The sequence below is a fragment of the Halichoeres trimaculatus genome, unplaced genomic scaffold, assembly GCF_033239565.1.
Source record: "Halichoeres trimaculatus isolate MK-OKI-2021-1 unplaced genomic scaffold, fHalTri1.1 fHalTri1_scaffold_13, whole genome shotgun sequence".
In the NCBI taxonomy this organism is placed as follows: domain Eukaryota; kingdom Metazoa; phylum Chordata; class Actinopteri; order Labriformes; family Labridae; genus Halichoeres; species Halichoeres trimaculatus.
Genome location: NW_027437191.1, coordinates 22988177 through 23009375, shown reverse-complemented (window position 1 = coordinate 23009375; position 21199 = coordinate 22988177). Strand labels below are relative to the sequence as shown.

The window sequence follows — 21199 nt, the reverse complement described above, 5'->3', positions numbered from 1 at the left end:
AGTTCACCATTTTGCTACTTCATGAAAATCTTAATAGCTCTCTTGTACAATGTTGGATCAGGCCCAAAATGCACACACATGTTAACTCTCCCATCTCCAACACATCCATATACTTCTTTTCATCTAACAGTACAGCGCCCCTTACTGTTAACAGGAAGTCATGTCTTTTACTCTCTGATTTCTAGCCTCTTCATTTTTGGCCATTTTCTTTTTCATTTAACTTGCAAAGTTCTGGCACGCCTTCATAAAGCATTACAAATCAGCTCATGTCCTCAAGGTCAAGGGTGTGTCTATGGCACTAGCTTCACCTCGCTAATGTCAAAACACAGCAGGAAGTAGTACTAACTCAGTCATTTAAGGTCTAATTTCTTCCAAACTTCACACACACCATGAAAGTCCATCCCCCAACTCTTCTATAACCTCAAATCTCTGCTACTGCAATAGCGCCACCCACTGGAAATGCTTGATAATATTATTTCATTCATTTTAACGTTTGCTCCAAATTTTACACACATGAAGTCACTCCCACTCCTGACAGCTGTTGACATGAATTACAGTGATAATGCTGCTCCCCCTATGGTACACTAATCATATCAACTATGCTTTCAATGTACTATGTATGCTTGCTTGCGGGGGAACAACCTCATCCATACACAGAGCTCTTGCTTGAGGCACATTTTGCTGCACTTAGCCCGCTTGGGAATTACCCCAATACGGACCATTTTCCGCGGGGCGAGGGCCCGTCATTGCTGCATGCAGCTATATTTAGGGCCCGAGCCCCGGGAACCGGGGGCGAAGCCCTCTTGTAACCGTTAGGATTATTATTATTATTATTATTATTATTCTTCTTTGTTTCTGCCGATATAATGCCACTTTGCGGGCCTTTGGCTTGAAAAAAAGGCGAAATGACCTAGCCACAAAATTCAAACTCGGCGAAAAATTTATGATTCCACTGTCTCTGCAAAAATTCATCCCCCCTTGCGCCCCCTAGGGGCTTAAAACTGCAGCCCCTTGCTCTGCTTTGAGCTACAGCCCTGAAATTTGGTGGGAATAACAAGCATGCCCACATGAACAAAAAAGTCTCTTATGACTATCGTGAATTCTCAACACGAACTTCGCTATTAGCACGTAAACATGGGATTTTGACGATTTGTAGCCTACGCATTTGAACGAACTAGTCCTAGGGCTTTTGTCACACCAACTCCAAACTTGGCATGTGTATACTACACACATTGAACATTAATAATCATAGCTAAATTTACAGAATTTTTTTCCGTTTGGCTAGGACACGGGCTCAAAGTTCGGCATTTTTCTACTTTGTCTAATCTGCACCAAAATTTACACACATGTTCAGTGTTAAGCCCTGGACACAGCCATGTCCCTATTCCTCCCAGAAATTACAACGCCTCCTGATGGCAATGGCCTGAAATTGCCAAAATTACGTTTATAGGCTATGTATTTCAATGAACTACTTCCAGGTTTGGACTAAGATGAACTCCAAACTTGGCTTGTGGAAACTACACACATTGAAGATGAACACTTACAATACAATTGTTATCATCTTGTATGGCTCGGCCACAAATGGCCGCCAAAGTTCACCATTTTGCTACTTCATGAAAATCTTAATAGCTCTCTTGTACAATGTTTGATCAGGCCCAAAATGCACACATATGTTAACTCTCCCATCTCCAACACATCCATATACTTCTTTTCTTCTAACACTACAGCGCCCCTTACTGTTAACAGGAACTCGTGTCTTTTACTCTCTGATTTATAGCCTCTTCATTTTTTGCCATTTTCTTTTTCATTCTTCTTGCAAACGTCTGGCATGCCTTCATAAAGCATTACAAATCAGCTCATGTCCTCAAGGTCGAGGGTGTGTCTATGGCACTAGCTTCACCTCGCTAATGTGAAAAGACAGCGGGAAGTAGTACTAACTCAGTCATTTAAGGTCTCATTTCCTCCAAACTTCACACACACCATGAAACTCCTTCCCCCAACTCTTCTATAACCTCAAATCTCTGCTACTGCAACAGCGCCACCCACTGGAAATGCTTGATAATATTACTACATTCATTTTAACATTTGCTCCACATTTTACACACATGAAGTCACTCCCACCCCTGACTGCTGTTGACATGCATCACAGTGATAATGCTGCTCCCCCTATGGAACACCAATCATATCAACTATGATTTCAATGTACCATGTATGCTTGCTTGAGGGGCGACAACCTCATCCATACACAGAGCTCTTGCTTGAGGCACATTTTGCTGCACTTAGGCTGCTTGGAAATTACCCCAAGACGGACCATTTTCCGCGGGGCGAGGGCCCGTCATTGCTGCATGCAGCTATATTTTAGTTTATTTTTCTGGTCTCAAACAGATCACTCAATCATCTCCTTTGTTTTGTAGCATTTGTTAGCTTGCTCCTTTCTTGCTAGCAGCAGCGCATAGCTGAGTATTACTTTTACTTCTTAAAGGAGGACTTTTTATAAACTTGAAATGTAATTACGTGTGCAAGTTAAACAGCAAGGTCTGAAGAATAGGTCTGAAGCCTTTCGAGAATACTATGCTGACATCTATTGGTAGTCTGAGTAAATGAGCCTTTGGTTAATCATACATTTAATAGCTGTGCCATAAGCTATTGCATAATACTCCCTCTAATAACTTTTAATCTACTTAATGAAGGGAAAAATACAAAATCACAACTCTGATACACTTGTCCAAAAATTAAAAGACTATAAAGCACTTTAAGGCATAACACAAAGTACAGCTACGCACCACAAACATAAAGAATTATTTCAGGGCTGCACAATAAATCACAAATAAATTTCTAAGGAAATTTGCATGAAAACAATTTGTCTTGTGTATCTAGTGTGACATTGTGTCTGTACTGCTGCCTGTTTCGGTCAGGACGCTCTTGGAAAAGAAAAAAAAAAGATTTACAATCTTATCAAGCCCTTTCCTGATTAAATAAAGGTTAAATACATTTTAAAACACATCATCTCTCTGCTAAACTTTTTGAAATGACAAGAGTAAACGAAATTATCCGCATCTTTTATTTCTGTATTTTGCTGGTCTTGAGTCAGAGCTGTCAGAAAACAAGTGTGGTAAAAATAAAAGAAAAGTTTTATTTTGTGGAAGGAAAAAGAGTTAAAGTCACAAATTACCCTGCAAGAACTAAAATCTAAGCGTATGTTATGCCACATTTACCTGGCAAGCCCAGGAAAATGTAATTATCATTTATTGCCTGTATTTATTTATTGCACTAAGTTGAACTATTTTGTCCCAATTTTTCCTACGGTATCGCCAGATTGTAATTATTATTATTTGTATTTTAACTCTTCACAAACAATTTAGGCATCATTTTGTCTTCATTATCTTGAAATGAGACAATTTCTGGATTTCTCTGGTAAATCCGGCTTATACAAAGTCCTATCGAGAATTTTTACTAAAAAATTTTCACTCGCTTTGATTCCAGTTTTTGCAATGTGTCACATGAACTCATTTTTTTAATGTATATATCTGCATAAAAATATGTTTACTAGGTAACATTCCAGTATTTCTTTATATTGCACCATATGTTACAAGTTTGTTTTTTCCAAGACTGTATTGGCAAATATTCATCACCAGAGACACAAGGAAAGAAAGAAAGTTTATAATGGCTACCAACTATAGCAAGGACCGTTTTTTTTTGTTTCTGAATGAACTGTCATTGCCCAATATGACCAGCAGGGGGAGCCCTCTCCATGCACTATGACTTTCAAACTCCCCTCATTCCTTTAAGGCAGTTCAATGCCTTTGTCATTAGTATTCATTGATACATCAATGAGATATTTAATTCACAAGGTTCAGCTAATTACAGAGCTGTGAAAAATTAATACAGCACTGTGAAACGCCTGGGATGTTTCTGCTCTGATGTTTCTATTTTTTACTTTTAATTTACAATGAGGCAAGATCTAGTCTTAGCGAAAATAATGTCACTGAATATCAAGGGTCACCTCGCAGTATCTTTTTTTGAAACATGCTTTATAAATATGAGAAATGAGACCACAAAGAGAAACACTGAGCTGTACTATTTGAGCAAGGATTTACTGTTCCTGGCTGAATTTATGCTAATCTCCCCCCTTAGATCGCTGCTATTTGCCAGACTGTGCAGACTCACCCCCCTCCTCTGGACCCCCAGTAAAATGGCAACTGATTGGCCCAGAGAAACCAGCAACCATGGCAACCAGCTGTTTGGCAATTCCTGTGATGGTGGAGGTGGAGGGAGGAAGTGTTGGCCTGCAGGTATGCACTCCAGTATTCACATAAACACACAACTGGGCGCACAAATGCTGACAAAAACACGCCTGGCTGCTCCACTCCTAACGTCAGTGTCTGTCTTCCTGACTGATGTCTGTTTTTCAGCTCTGTTTGCTTGTTTGTGTCCGTAGCTGTGAGGGTAAGTCATGAGTTGGGGGGTGTTTAAGCCTCAGGTTATGTTCAGGGTCATGCATGTTTGACCGTCTTCACATGTTTATGATGAAAGCTGGTCTAAACTGTCTGTAATTGGCTCCCAGGGGAGAGGGGTGTTGAGATTCTCCACACACATAGAATGTCTACATGGCAACGATAAGAGTGTGTTCTCCTTTGATTAAATCTTCATCAGAAGGTAATGGATGTCCATCATCTGTTAATTAATGATCAGGAGTCTTCATGGTAGATCAGCTGAGGCTGGGGGGTGGATGCAGGATCTACAGATCCAGGGACACATTGATTCCGAAGAGGAGCATCTTTTTTGCCTCTCTGTGGTTTATTTGGATTACTCTGTGCACTTAAATGTTTGCATGTGATGGAGCATGGAGCAGGGAAAATCAGGCTGGAGGTCAGAAGAGTTTGGAGATTAAACACGCTGCAAACAGGCTCGACAATCCAGAGACAAACTGCTGCTATTTTTATCCAGATGACTGTGAAATGAAAGCCCCTTGCAACTCTGTTAGAGTTTCTATTAGAGTTCCATGGCTTGATCTGTCACAGTTTTGGTTTTGTTAGTTGTTTCGTTGACAGTTTGATCAAGAAATATGAGTATGTATGGAATGTAAAAAGTGAAGTAACCCTGTCCCATTATGGCAGTGATGTTATGTTATTATTAAAGAATTTATTGTGTCTGACAAGGTAAATTACGAATACACCCGTCAGATTTCAGGATTATTATTATTATTATTATTATTATTATTATTATTATTATTATTATTATTATTATTATTATTATTATTATTACTACTACTACTACTATGATTAAATAATATTTCCTCTTTTTTCTTTGGAAAGAAAAACATTATTTTTAGAATCATGACTGCATTTACTAAAGTGATCACTGTAGTCAAACTATTCAGACTTAATACAATTCTATCTTATATGAGATATTATAAGATAGAAGATGACTATAACTGACTATAATCCCAGAATTCAATGGAAAGAATTCTACAAATTCTGGCTTCTTAGGGGGGAAAAAAATCAGAATATGAGATAAGACTTATTATTTTAGATATTCTCCCCCAGAGGTCTGATTATAAAGTTAGGGTTATGAGTTTCAAGTAAAAATTCTGACATTGTAGAATTCTGAGATTAGATCAAGAAACTTTTCTCAAAATGTTGACCTGACTCCCAGAATTCTATAGTAAGAATCCTTCAAATGCAAACTTCTGAGAAAAAGAAAAGTGAGAAGTGTATTCCTTTTTTTTCTGGGAAGACTGACCTTAAAGCCAATGTATAAAGTCATTATTCTGATTTTATTTCAGATTTTTGCTCACCCTTTTCCCATAATTCATCACACAATAGAATTTTACAGTCAGACTTCCAAGTAAAAATAACCAGAGTATTGAGATCAAGTCAAAATTTTGACCAGTTTCCTCAGAGGTCTTTTGTTTTTGTGAGTTCAAATTCAGAATGTTGATTTTCTTAGAGGCTGCTTTTAACCACAGGTTTCTTTGGAGACATTTCATAATCTCATCATTCTCTTGTTGTCTCATAGATAAATTATATACAATATCTTAAAACCTGATGGTTTACTGAACATTCAAAGTGATAAATGTTCACTGAAACATTTATATCCCAGCCTGTGGATCAGATAGAAACATGAAATGAAAATATTTAATAGTTTTAAACTTAAGGTTTTATTTATTGGAACACCGTAGCTTTGCCCCATGTGTACATTAACGAATCACAGAGCATTTTATTAGTCACATGTCTTGAAAATTATGCCAATGTGTGAAATTACTTACATGTTGCATCCAGTCTTACAGGTATACACAGGCAAGTGTTGCATCTGTTCTAAACTTTGGCATTTAGCTCAAAATTCAGACTTTTTTTTTTTTTTCAAATTCTGAGGCTTATTTTTCTATATTTTTTTAAAATATTATAAAGGTAGAGTTCTACAAATTTAGAATAAAGTTAACAGTATGAAAAAAACAGCATTCTGAAATACATTTTCAAATTCTAGGATGGATCCTCTATATTTAGAATTCTAAGATTAAATTCAGTGTCCTGAGCAAAGAATCTCAGAATTCTGACTTTAATCTCTGAAGTCTGAGAAAAAGTGGGAATTCTGAGATTAAAGGGAAATTTGAGACCTTTCTCTCCGATTGTTACGATCAAAGTCAGAATTCTGACTGTGATCTTAGAGGATACTTAGAAAGAGATTCAGATTTTAATTTATTCAAAAGTGTTTGAAATCATCTTGTCCAAGTCTCAAATAACATTTTTATTTCCAGTGGCGTTTTCTTCTTTTTGTTGTTTTGGTACTCTTGTGTCCATACCACAACCTCTGTGAAACAGACAACGATTCAGCCAATGATGGTGATGTCACCCGTTATGTTTTTCCGACGGCAGCACATAGACTAATTATTTAGTGCTGAACATGTGTAGAATATCCAGGAGGTAATGAGGTAAACAATGCAGAGGCTGCAGAAACTCATCTTAGACAGGCATGCACAGACACGCTGCTGTGTTGACGAAACAAATACATTTTCAGCTAGAAAACACACATGCACGCACACAGATGTCAGAGTGGTGGTGATAGACATTCACAGCTTAGCTGCTAATTTTCACAACTAACATCACCCTTCTGCTTATTGTGCCAAAAAGAAACCATGATTGAGTCTTTATTCATTCAGCTTTTCAGTCAAACGAAGCATTGTGTGTTTGTCTGTTGTTATTTAGTAACCCACATGCTGACAGCCTCAGATAAAAGCAGATGATTAACTGTGAATGTCATGACTGCACCACACAGCTCCGTTTAAAGTCTAACTTGAACAAATTCTTATCACTTTTCCTTTAAGACCGGCTCTGTCTGGCTCTTTGTCGTCTTCACTACTCCCGTCTCAGTCGCCCCATGTCTCTATCCTCATGTTACCTTGTAGGGCGCAGACAGACTGGGCCGTTTCTCCATAGCAACAAATCATCTCATTGGTCTGAAGTGACTTTCTTTAACCTCGTTTCACCTTTATTTTTACAGACAAAAACTACAACAAAAAGAGCATATGCTGCATAAGCCTTCCCGGGACACATCCTGTGGGTTATTTCTGGTCATTTGAGGTAAATGTAGGATGTGTTTTCCCTCTTATTGGATTAGATTTTTTATATTTGGATCATTTTAAGACTAAGGCTTAACTTGTTTATCTCCTGTTACATGTATCTCATGTTCATACACATGTAAGTTCACTGAGCACATGTGTTTCCTTGTTAGCACGATGCTAATAGCCTCTTTAATTATCTCTGTCCCTACATAATTCACTAGAAGCAGATGGCATCAAGGAGAATGATCTGAACTCACCCCCTGCAGACAGACAGACAGACCCCCCTCTTTGTTGTCTAATAGACTTGCCCTGCCTTGAGCCTACACACACACACACACACACACACACACACACACACACACACACACACACACACACACACACACACACACACACACACACACACACACACACTCACTCAAACACTCATCTGTACACTGCATGCTGTATTTAGGTATGAGATCATTTACAGCTGACCAATCTCATCCCTCTTGGGGACACTCAGAAAGAGCCAATCACAACAACAAAAACAAACCTCAGAAACGAGACGCTCACACACAAACAGGCCAGCAGACATATGGCTGTGTGACCTGAGTAAATACAGCTATTATTTCTAAATCCTGACTATTAATCCCCAGGGTTATCACAGGGGTTTGTATTGTCTACAGTGCTGATGACAGTAGTGTTGACTGTCTGAAATAAAGGCGGCTCTTGAGTGTGAGAGGCCTGAGGGCTGCTGAACCATCAGGCACTAAAAACATGACACCTACAGGGGGCTTTGGATGCATCTCTGCTGGATATTATCATCAATCTGTCAGTTCCAATGATTTAGGATGTCACATTACTGTTAATGCCACTCTTTGGACTCAGATTACAATGGCCAACTATAAGAGCTGCAGTGTAGTTTGAAACATGACAAACTCAACTCAAACTTTGTAAAGAAGTTTGCAGTTTAGTGTCCTAAAGGTGAGCAGACTACCTGTTTAGTGCTCCTCACAGCCCGGTGCTCTGCGACGCGTCTTCAACATGTTTCATTAATGCATCCTGGTTATATCCAGCCAGTGCTCATCTACCAACTCCAGCCTCACCAAGCGCTTAGCACAATCCATCTCAGTCACTCTGCAGCAATCTGAGAGTAACATTTGAAAAGGGTCAGCCACATTTGTCCAAAGGCCAACATCTTTCTTTTTTCTTTTTTAGCATTGCACAAAACTGTGGTCCGAAACATCAGAATCTGGCACTCTTTTTGGGAATCATGGATGCACCATCCTCCAAAGAGGGATGGTACTACCAGGCTTGTAATGAGTGCCAGTTTTAAAGCCAGCGTCTATGGTGGCACAGAGAAGTGTTATTGCCCAAAGCAGGGATTGGAGCATCATATGCTGCCAAATGTGAAATGTCTCTTTCAGGGTGTAAAGTTGGCACACCTGAGATTGAAAACACTTGGCACAACGTGGGACAAAAATACAACAATCAAACGAAAATGGACTGACACGCAACAAAACTTTAGAGAATTTACAAAGTTCCCACTTGCAAAAACTAAATTTATTGGAAACTTTGGAAGCAGCTGGATCATTAATAGTGTGCAAGATTTTTTAAAATTTATCATCCTCTCACTCCTCTTCTGGCACCTCCACAAAAAGATGTACAAAGAAATGTCCTTACCTTTACAACTCTAGAATCTCGTCTGATTCTCAAACATTTTCAGAGAGTCAGTGAAATCTGAGGTGATGCAACACAATAATAAACATGTCCCTGTCTTGATGTTTTTGGACAAACTGTTGGCATCAAATACCAGTTGAGGATGTAATTTTAGAGTTATCATGGTCTGGAAAAAAAAGACATAGAAGCAGATTATAAATAAGTCTGTTCACATGGTGCATGAATTGGTACTCTTTACCTATTGAAACTAAAAATGGTCTGGACATATTTTGTTATTATGGCTGTAAAATGGTCTGAAAATGCTCTGTGTCTGAGTGCTTTGCCCCTTTTTTTGGTCGTACATGAATGAATTGTCAAATCTGGTGACTGATTGTTGCTCATTGTGTGGAAGTACAAGCAGTGTTAAGAAGAAAAACACAAAAACATAGTTAATAGTTTTAGGAGTTTAGTGAGGCAGAACATTGTAAGCACAGCTTCTTAGCTCTCTTTTAGAATTTTTGGCTTGGGCAAAAACTTAAGGAGTTGCATCCGTTTAGCATTTTCCGTTATTTTGCTTTGCAGGGCTACGTCACATGCTTGTGGTTACGGTGGTGAATCATATATCACTGGGAGCACACATTTTTATTCCTCAAATACTCCAGATACATCTGCAGTTTGGCAACACTCGGTTGTTTTTTGACTGCTTTTGTCTACTCACACCGGCTGCGTGTTCAGTCGGACAAGCGGCACAACTGATAGTTGGAGTCGCAAGACCGAGGAGTGTCCACATTTTCCACTCCATTGATAAGTTTCTCTTCATTCATGGTGACCTGTAAAACCTCAAGCCTGTTGCTTCCTGGTCTGGCTCCACTCATTATATCACTTTGTTGTTGTAGTCAAGATAAATACTGTTTGGTTTGGGCACACTTTGTTTTATTTTGAAAGTTACTGGCTGTTTTAAGGTGGTTTCTGTGCACTACTCCCTGTCCCGCTCAATCTTCACTACGATGAACTGATGGATCATGGGTCTGGCATACAGCAAAGGTTGGATGGCTGTGACTGTGACAGAGAGGATCCAGTGTAAAGGCCCATTTATGCTTTTCCATATAGCTTACGTATATGGGCCAAACAGAGCAGTACCACAAGAAACCATGGGGGCACTGTTGCTGTTACTACCTGATACATAGCTCCAGTGAGACACAATGAAGAAATAGTGATGGAGGAACTTAGTGAAGAAAAACCTTATGAGTTGGTGAGGAACTTCTGCCTCTGGTTTTGTCTGTTATTCAAGAGGTACATTAGCAATACCTCCTCCACAGCTGCCATGTTTGTCTTAGAGGTTGTTGTCTTAACCTTTGACCCTGGGCTGCCCACCTTGATGGATGTATTGGTTAACAGCAGTGTCAACGCAAAGGACTCATGAAATTGACCTGAATGGAAACCTATCTGCGGAGAGGGAGCAGAGACGGACTGGAGACGAATCTGGTGTGTCACAGCCATTTGGTTTCCAATGCGTTTGATTTCTTCTGATTGAACAAACAGTGACAGAGTTATGGCAGAAACACTCCTGCAACATAATAAAGCCCCCGCGCTATCGCAGTAGGTAAAGCGTTAAAGTTCCGCTGGGTAATTAGTGGTCATTTCCATATAAGGTGGAAGCTTCTGTTTCTTTTCAGGTTTCACTGAAAGGGCAGCATGGTGCAGCTGGAGTTATGTTTGAGTATCATGTCATGGAAAATGTTCTGTATTGGACACTTTTTTTTTTTAGCTGAAAATGAACTCAGAGAGTTAAACTAGTTTACATAACTCAGATTTTTTATTCGTTTGGTCTCTACAGGAGTTATACCACTTCATCCAATTCATAGCACACAAGAAGTTCCCTCATGTGACGTCAAACGTCATTTCCAAACAAAAATGACAGTTTAGCCCCTGATGTGTCGGTTTGTGTGAACTTGATCTTCCAGATTCTGCAGTTTTGCTGTTTAAGATTTAGTGAAACCCTCTGCGTGTCTCTGCCTCCAGCTGTTCCATTGTGCGTAAAAGTAAAAGTGGTCAGTGTGTTCTTGTGCTCGCCTCCATTCCTTTATGCTTGGAGAGCAGCAGTTGTAACATTTCTGTCTGAAAAGCTTGAAAATTGAATCGGCTCAGTGTAGTGAAATCAAACAGATTTCCCTCGAGATGCAGCGAAGGTTTTTTTTTTACACAAACTCTTGCACACAAATGCAGGCTGTGTAAATGGAGCAAGCGCATGTGTATTATATAGTATTTATAAAGTGAAGGCAGGAGGTTGTTCTCGGGGATTAAGGTTGAAGTAGCAGAATGAAATATTCAGGAAGAGCCCAAAACACATAATCCAGCTGGAAACTACTCAGCGCGCTGTTACGTCTTCTGGCCTTGCTTTGTTTTTACTCCTGCTCCTGTCACACTTAATGTTTGTAGCTCACTAAAAAGAACTTGGAGATGCATCTCTACCCAGAATGCATCAGGTCTCATGTGCAGGTGACAGAAGAGAGCATTGCCTCTTTTTATCTGAGGAATGAATGATGCTGTGTGGCTGAATTGCCTGTCATGTGAATGAATGAGCAGGCCATGACAGCGTGACACGTCGCCTCAGCAGCGATGGAGGCGAAATGGGATCTTTCTCCCACACTAAAGGGGGAGAAGAGGCAGGCTGCTGGTGTCACGCTATCACTCATATCTCTCTCCGTCTCTCTCCTGGAGTGTCTTCTGCTTGTCTCAATACGTTCCCCCTTCTCTCTTTATGTGTCTGGATTATTGCTGTGATAGATAATTCACAAAGGAGGAGAGGAAACAGGAGAAGATGGGAGTCTTGGGGGGCGGTGAGGAGGATATAGGATGAAGAGAAGGGGTGGGAGCACATCGAATTTACAGTAAGGAGATGTGATGCTTTGCTTTTGTGTCTCTGGATGGCTTTTAAGAGGCTCGATCTCATTTAATTTCATACCTCTGTCCTTGTTTTCTGCCTGACAACTGTCCTCAGTCACATCAGTGCTGATATCCAGAGACACCATGACCAACAGCGGCTCGAGGACACTGCTGGTGTGAGACCTGCTGGTGTGCAGCCAGCTGACTGAGCCCCGGCACCCTGGCGATCATTCTGGGGAATGGGGGGAGAAGGAGGGGAAGCTCCCGTCCTTAACTATTCTCCTCACATTCACCTTGCAGTCCCAATTATTCAAGGCAGCGTGCACGAGCGCTCGTTGCCAGCCAGCCAGCCAGCCAGCCATCAAGCCCCAGCTGTGAAAAGTGGGTCATGGAATTTAAAGGCGCATGCTGCCTCTTGCTGGCACCGCTTTGCCTTTTTCTGTTCTGAGCAACGTGTGTATGTGTGTGTGTGTGTGTGTGTGTGGAATACACTCTCCCTGCAGTGAAAACCACAAGGCTGCATGGAGATATGTGTCAGTGAATCAGAAGACCTTCATTATCACGTTCTCTGCGGGAATAAAAGCTGTGGCACGTTCACAGCCTCCCCTTCTCTCTCTGTCTGTCTCTACTGTAAACTGGCCTATATTCTTCCACATGACTTCCCTTTAGAAATAACACAACATGAGCTTTGATTTGCAGTAGAGCTGACGTGTTTCCTTTCATAGATCATGCAACTCTAAGCCTCCCTGTTGTAATCTTTCTTAGCGCATTCCCAGCAGCCTCTTAAATAACCATCTTAAAGCAGAGATCAGCGGACACTTTCTACCTAGCAACAGTGTACAGTAGGCCAGTAGGGTAGTCCATATGGGGCTGAACATGCTGCAGAGAAAGGCTACTCAGGCGTGCGCTGAGCAATAATGTCATACCCTGATGAGCACTTTAAAGAATCAGACAGTGCACAGGACTGTCCCACTAAGCTACAGACACACTGAGAGGCAACACACTGGAAAGCATAATGCTCAAATGCGCCTCATCTGTGGAAACACAAGCACATGAGAGGGCACATGCAGAGAGTCACACACACAAGCAAACCCAAACACATTTGAACAAAATAGCTTAAAGCACCAATTAAAGCATCAGAGATTAGTTAAGCTTTAAAGAAAGACTTTAAAAACAGGAAACAAGCAAGCGGAGTGGCTAAACTTAGCACAAGAAATAAGGAAATTAGTGTTTGGTGGATTATTTCTTTGTTGTAACAATGCTTCTTGGCAATACAGCTCGAAAGCCTTTTAACTCCCCTTTTAAAAATATCACATTTTAAAGAAACATTTAATTGTGGGGTGAGTGGCAGGGCTGAGTTTCTGGGCTGCACCCATGAAAAAATGTTCAGATCTTCTCTGCTATGCCAAACAGCTTACAGCATTGACTTGGGTTTAATTTCCTTACTTTTTGTGCTAAGATTACATTTTAACTAACTCACTGACTGGCTTATCTACTCTTTTTTACTAATTATATAACTTATAACTTCATGTTAACAAAAACTATGAAATATAACATTATTAATTAATTAATTAATTTATTTATTTATTTCACATCTGTGTGTTTTAGAGCTGTTAGCTCAGTTTAGCATTATGACTGAAAAAAGGAAAACAACCCAAAACCGTTTAAGTAATAATAATGTTTACTTTATAGATACCTAGGGGGTATGACCATTTTTCATTCTAGATTTTAAATCATGCTACACACACATGAACAAACAACATTTTGCACAGAACATGCTCTAATGAAGAGTGCAGGGTTCTGTGCTTTGCTCAAGGGCACCTTGGTAGTGCTCTGGAAATGCCCAGTTTCCAAACTTAGAGTTCAACCATTCATCCTCTGTTTGCCAAGTCCCAATGGACTGAGCTACTACCATTTATAGATTAACATGCACACTTTTGAACACAATTTGCCTAGCTTAGCACAAGAATGTAACTGATAAAAAAAAAAAAAACAAGAGTAACTCTAAAGTTTTGAGTTTTAGGTACAAAAAAAAAATCTGACCTGTAAGAGTAGGCGTTTTTTGTTCAAAATAGCAAAAGAAGATCGTTTTAATTCTTACATGCATATTTTAGCACCATTAGCTTAGCTTAGATAGAAAAAGGAGCAACTTTTTCTTCAGTTTTGTTTAAACAATAAACCTGTAAATCATGCATATCAAAAGTGGAGGAGCCACTTTTACATTTTCTTTTTTGACTGATGTAAACCTAGCTTGAAATGAACACTAAAAACAGACGTTTCAAATTTCAATGTTTGGTTGAATGAAAGAGATAACCTGAAGTAAGTGAGCTTGTTTGTATTTGGGTGGACTAGTATCACCCTCACATCTTTCCTTCTAAGTACTTTTGTTAAGCTTAGTAGATAAACAAGACAAACTTCTTTCTGTTTAAGACACTTTTAAGTGCTGTGGAACCCAGCACCACAGAACCCTTCCACTGTTACCATGCAACAAAGTTCTTTTTCTGTTGTCAAATAACAGATATGCCCTTATAAGGAGTTTCTCAAATTTGTGATGTCACCAGTTGAGCAAATCTTGTGTTGATCTTGCTGAAATCTCACTCCACCACTTTTAAGGTAAAATCTATCTATCTATCTATCTATCTATCTATCTATCTATCTATCTATCTATCTATCTATCTATCTATCTATCTATCTATCTATCTATCTATCTATCTATCTATCTATCTATCTAACCTCACAACTTGAAAATATGCTTTGGTTTGGTGTAAACTTTCAACATTTTAACTTCAAATTTGTTTTTAGATATGTAAATAGAAAATGTAGAAATACACACTGAAGACAGCTATTTAAACAGTACAGAGTCCTTCTGCATTTTTATTATCAACAAAAACAAACCACACACCACATTACATTTTAAAAACAAGAATGCTTATCGTGGATGTACAGAAAAACAAAACTGCAGCTGAAAAACTGAATAGTTTAGTCTTAATAATAATCTTAATAATAATAATAAAAGGTATAAAAAGGAAAGTGTTTTATTTTGTGAAATAAAAACCATTGGGCCAACAAAATGTTCCCCTCTACATGCAGTTTTTAAAAACACATGCAAACATAAAGCTCTCTAGTTGGGACACTTTCAAAATACTCTCCACATGAAATCCCATAAATTAAAAAATATCAGCTTATCGCCCCTGATCTGTTCCTTGACAGAGAGAATATTATGGCGTACCTCAACACAAATCACAGATGCATCCCAGGTGTCTATAAGTTTATTCTTTATCATCTGAATGCAACCCTTGTCTATTGACGTGCACATCCTGCACACACATTTCTCTAGCATCACTCGACAGCGGACGTGTTTCATACAACCAAAACCTGGGAAGAACATCAAAAACAGCACCATTTTTAAAAATGTTTCCTGGATTCTCTCCAACGTGACCATCACGTTGTTTCAACACAAAAGTTCTACAAAGTCATACATGGTAGCTAGGTCAAAAATTATTTTTTGCTTGATTATAATTCATAATATCTATACTCTTAATCTGTGTTTTTTTTCTCTGTTGTAAGCATGCAAGACGGGTGCTTTGCAAGTGTTATGTTAAAATCAAACATTGCCCTGTTTGTGTCTTTGGCAGCTGAGGGTTTAAATCACATGGCAGGTTTAGGACTGCTCCATTCCAGTTGGATCACAAGAGACTGCTTGAAAATGAAACTAGGCCCAACCCCGGAACAAGAGTCATGATTGTACCAGAGCTTACAGGTTTGTTTTTTTTTGAGTGTATCGGTGCACCAAAGGTCTTAAACAAGAATAAATAACTTAATCCGTCACTAAAACCTCCTGGGATTATGCAACCACAACAGATTTTCTGCAACCTGGAGAAACATTTTTCAAATTCTGATGTTTCACAAACTTAAACAGCTTCTGTGGAAATGCTGTGTCACACTAATGCCTCCATGACGTATGACATTTAGGATGTAATACTCCCACTTTTGGCACACCTCCTCTGTACAGGACCTGACAGATAACAGTGTGAAAGTTTCAAGTTGTCATCGGGTCCTGGCTCTACTGTGTTTGCCGTTAGGTTGTCAGTAGTTAAGGTTCAGTGCTGAGAGTAAGGTGATCTGATCCTGAATGTCCTTAAAGGCAACATCAACCACTGGCAGAGAGGTGAGTTAGCAGAGTTAGGTGAACCAGGGTGTGGAGAAGAAAAACACAAAGTTTGGACTCTTAGACCTAAAATTTGCCGATATGTATCCTGGTGAGGAGGAGTGATGGGAAACAATGGAGAAGATGGGAAGTGAACGGCTGCCAATCATACAGGTTTTGTAGTCTCATACAGAGAACTGCAATACCCATCATGCCTTGCTGTGATGAAATGAACAAGAACAGTGGGTAGAAAGCAAAACTCTTCAAGAATTAAAATCCTGCTTGCTAAAAACGTTCCCACTACTCCCAGAGTCAACACGTCAGAAAAAGGACACGACTGATGTTTTCAACGCCTTGTGCTTAAAATAAAACTACAGAGCTCCCTAACAAGCTGAGTGAGGATGAGGAGGGTTGACTTTAAATAAGTAGCACAAAAACAGCTGAAGACCACATTTCAATTACATGAACATTAAATGGCAACAAACAGTACAGTTTGTAAAAAGAAGTAACAGCAAAACACCTCAGTAAAAAAAGAGAAAACCATGAAGCACTGTGTTTACAGAGTGCTACAGCTAATTTCACACCTACCGCAGTACAAACATGTTTCCACCACCTCCCTTTTTGAGATTTCTTTGTGTTCAAGTCTGTATGGCTGTTGCGTTTACAGCGTCAGCTTGTAACATGGCTCTGAAATGGGGCATTGGGTGGTGTTAAAGCACAGTAGCAGTCTGTCTGGCACGTTCCAGGGCTCGACTTTTATTGTGGCTGTTTGCTCTTGAACCATGTTGGCTCCATTTTGCTTAAGTACCTTTCAACAGTCAAATATTATTATTATTGTACACCTTGTTATCCTATGTGGATGTGAAATGGATGAATAGTGCTAAATGCATGGAGTTCATGATGTATGTTTGCAGGTTGCAGAATAGTTACTAATGCTGTAATGTTTAGATAAGTTATTCTTCATGATGAGAGTCCATGTCGGATGGGTTAAGTAGGTGGAGCTGAGATGGCGAAGTGGTTGATTGATGGTGGACATTGCAGCCATTATAGGCCCTTCTTGGATGGCGCGCTGAGTTTTCTCATTCCCCTTATCCTGCCCAGCAACTCACGGACAAAGTCCTGCAAAGAAGAGGAAAACAGGTTACACAAACTCACAATTTAAACACAAGAAAACCTTCTGATAAAACATGAGGGAGTTTTTGGAGGTAGGGGGGCTGATATCAAAGAAACCAACTCAGATAGTCAAATGCTTCCAGCAAAGAAGAAGACTTTGATTAAAATAATCGGTTGTCTCCAAGCTACCCTCAGACACTGTTAATGTTGCCTTCCAGTAAAGACTGAAATACTCTGCTATCATCTGTTCTTCATAAGACAGGCTAAAAAACAAAAGCCCATATGAAAGTAGTAAAAGATAAATGAGAAGACATGAAAAAATGGTTAATATGCAGATTGTTCTCATATTTTCATTGAAAATGCTACAAGTTTATCAGAAAGTTGCCTTAACATAGCATCAAAACTGGAAACTGCTTGGTATGGAAGTGTAGCCTAAAAATCAAATGATTATACCTGGCACCACTTTAAACTCGATTTTCTCAAAGTAGCGCTAGAAAACAAAAGCCAGTGCTATTGGTGCTTGTGCAGGCTAACTGTCCTTTGATTTTTTCTTAGAAATGTAAACTTAAGACATTCAAGGGGGATCAAATTTCCCATCTAAGCCAAGTCAAGTTAGTGACCAGCTGTCTTCAAACTATTACTCTGAGAAAGAATTTCAAACGTATAACCTCTGCTCTGGTTAAGAATTAGCCTTTTTCCTATCTCGGGTATATTTACATGAGTGCTGTGCTGCAAAATATTCATAAGCATGCACTGTCCCTTCAAATTAATAAAGTAGATTAAAAAAAAAAAAAGTTTTTAAGAGACAGGCTGTCTTTTTAACCTTATTTGAGTTTGGCCTTTTTACATTGTACCCAATGGAGATTCTACGGCTTTTACAGCAAGCTCCATGTGGACACTTGAGGTACTACAGGATCTTGCACCTCTACATTGGCCTAAATTTATCAACGCTTCTTGAAATATAAACTTCAATTTATGGTCTTAAAATAAGTCAATGTCTATATAAAAACTGCAGTTTGTGCAACACCATAGCCTAGTGGGCTAGGATGCACCCCATGAGGCAAGGCCTCAAGTAGGCAGCCCAGGTTTCCATCCTGCAGCTCCGTTCTTGCATGTCACCCCCCCGATTCCTGTTCTAGTCTGTTCTGTCCAGTCCAGTTAAAGGCATAAAAAGCCTGAAAAGGTGACTGCAGTTCATCAAGTGTCCACTAGAGGCCAGCTGCAGAAGCACCAGAGGCCATAACGACACTGATTGAGAACGCAGCTTTTAACAGTGAAATAAACATGCTTACAGCCTGGTTTAATAATGGTTTTGGTCTGGGTATCTAATTTCTTTATTTACACAATCTTTACAGGTACAATTTTTGCCTTTGCCTCTTGCTAGGTCGACCAAAACAAGCTGAGCTAGCTTTTCCTAAATAGTATCCACCTACGACAGGCTTCAAAACTCTGATGCAGATACAAATAAGTGACATCATGGAGACTTCTTTCCTTTATGATACAGTCTATGATATTCCTGCTTGGTTTAAAACCTGTAACACCCCTAATGAAGTATGTGACTGCCCCCTCACAAGGTGTAATGGGTAACTGTGAAAAAAAGAGAAGGAGCTTTGGTCTTTGGGGAAAACACAACTCAGAATATGCTTGATGTAGGAAACAAGAATTCACATCAACAACACTAGAAAAGAAATGTGGATGAAAGAGCTCATTTAAATCCACATTAGGTGGAGCTTTCCTTTAAACAGAAATGATGGATTATGGGACAGAAAGGGCAAAGAAGCACAAGCTTGAAGCAAAGCATTGTAGCAGAGGAGAATATTCTAGAATATAATCCCCCTCATTATAGCAGGGGTGACACTGCTCCTGACCTAATTACCGATAACTCCCCCTCCTCTATCTCCCTCTATACCTCTCTTCCTCCTCCTCATCTCTCTCTTCCATTCTTTAATGTCTTTCTCCCTCCGGTCCTCAGCCTCCCTCTCATACTTTCTTCCCTCCAACGCCCGCTGTTTTCCCAGAGTGCCTCTATTTCTAACATTGATCTCATTCGTGTTTCATCCTCTCTACCTTTCTCACAATCACTTTGTCCCTCCCTCTTTTCTGTCTTTCACAGGTTTATCCCCTGGCTGATGCCATCTTTGTGGGATTGTGTTCAAAATGGCATCTGTGCTGCTCCATTCTCAGGGGATTACAACGCGTTCATATGTGAGTGTGAATGTGTGTGTGTGTTTGTGTGGAGGTGACACGTATCAGCGGCTGTCAGCCTGGCTGGGCTCTACTGGAGCTACCAGTGTGACCTTGTACTGGTTTTCACAGGCTGACCTAATGCCACACACACACATACACACACACATATAAACACAGACCCTCACACAGATGACAGATGGGGAGTCCAAGCTGGACCAGATCACCGTATGTAGAGCTAATGTGATTGGTCCGTTGTGCTTTTAATCACCAAAATAGCTTAACTCTACCTTACCCGAACCCAAATACTTAACAGCCTCCACACACACACACACACACACACACACACACACCCCTTCACACACTCACATCCACATGCAAACCATTAACAAATCCCTTCACAAGTAAACAAGTTAAGCATGGTCGTAAATATGGTTATTTCTGCTAGCATTGTGCTAACCCGTGGATATATTTAGGTCACTTGAAAGAGAAGATGACTTTGTGGAAGTGTGTGTGTGTGTCACCAGACTTCTATTAGCCACACACACACACATATCTAGGACACTACTATACAGCCCTCTATATGATCTGCTGACAGATCGAAGAGCACATGCGTGGGCATCAATACTCATGTCTGTCAACACATACAAATAGCTGGGTAATTGATATGGTCATTGAGCATTTTATTGTATTTATATGACAGACACACAAACATACTAACCTCTGTTGGTTTGTAGCAGTCTGTTAGTGATTCCTGTGGAAAAAAAGGAGAATGAGGTTGGCTGGTTTAATGGTTTAGACATCGAACAATGTTCACAAAGATTTAGCACAAATTAATTCACTAAGATGAAATTTTGATGTATCCAACTGGACTTTATCAGATCTGATTCTCTTGTTCCTTATATTGATGTTGTTTTCACATAACTGTTAGAATATAGACAAATGAAATAGTGGAAGCAAAAGTGGGTTGTGTCAGTCATCCTAACTTTGGTTGATGGTCAGTTCAACCCGAGAAGGTTCAAGAGTCTTTTACAAGAGCTTGCCAGCCACAAACATTCATTCCTACCAACATTTATTAATATCAAAGGGAAATTTCAGATATTTTTTGGTGAGGTTTCACAGGTGGGTTTGCCAGGCAGCTCAGGGTCAACTCTTTTTTTTTGGTTAAATAATGCCCATGTTAAATAATGTTGCCCATTATTTAACATGGGCAACATTCAAAATTGTGGGATTCATTTATGTTTGAGTAATTACGAGATTAGCTTGAATAGCTTGTTCAAAAAGTCAAGTGAGAATTGAATGGGACTAACACAAGACACTAGTTGCAAAATGTGTCATTTCAGAAAGAGAAATGGAACTTTTTTGCATGGCAGCAGTTAAGGAGGCTTCTAGAGTGTTGGGTTCTTCAATAGTAAGGGAAGTATTCAAAGAATCAGTCGCTTACATAAAGAGTTTCAAGCATAGGCTGAAATTCAGGTTTACAATGACACCAGCCTGAGGTAAGTGAAGATTATTTTGTGCCGTAAATCATGAAAACAACCAAAAAAAAAGCTACAAGAGAAACGTAAAAAAATAAAATAAAATAGCGTCGTAATTCTACTTTAAGAATCCCAACCATACAAATTTATGTTAGCCTATGTTTGTGGCTACTATTGGCAAGTAGTTCA

The 21199-nt window shown here is 39.6% G+C and overlaps 2 protein-coding genes across 3 annotated transcripts in view; one reads left to right on the top strand and one right to left on the bottom strand.

The window, feature by feature from the left end:
- iyd (iodotyrosine deiodinase) overlaps nt 1-21199 on the top strand; it is a 50484-nt gene that overhangs the window by 1927 nt on the left and 27358 nt on the right. For both annotated transcript variants that reach the window (XM_074685678.1, XM_074685680.1), the window contains exon 3: nt 4135-4292. The gene's annotated coding sequence lies outside the window, so the exon portion shown is untranslated. The remainder of the gene's footprint in view (nt 1-4134; nt 4293-21199) is intronic.
- Nucleotides 15020-21199, bottom strand: part of ppp1r14c (protein phosphatase 1, regulatory (inhibitor) subunit 14C) — a 30322-nt gene continuing 24142 nt past the window's right edge. Inside the window, exons 3-4 of the mRNA XM_074685682.1 lie at nt 20254-20286; nt 15020-17354 (exon numbers count right to left, since the gene is read on the bottom strand). Coding sequence (XP_074541783.1) covers nt 17280-17354; nt 20254-20286 — 108 coding nt within the window. The 3' untranslated portion in view covers nt 15020-17279. The remainder of the gene's footprint in view (nt 17355-20253; nt 20287-21199) is intronic.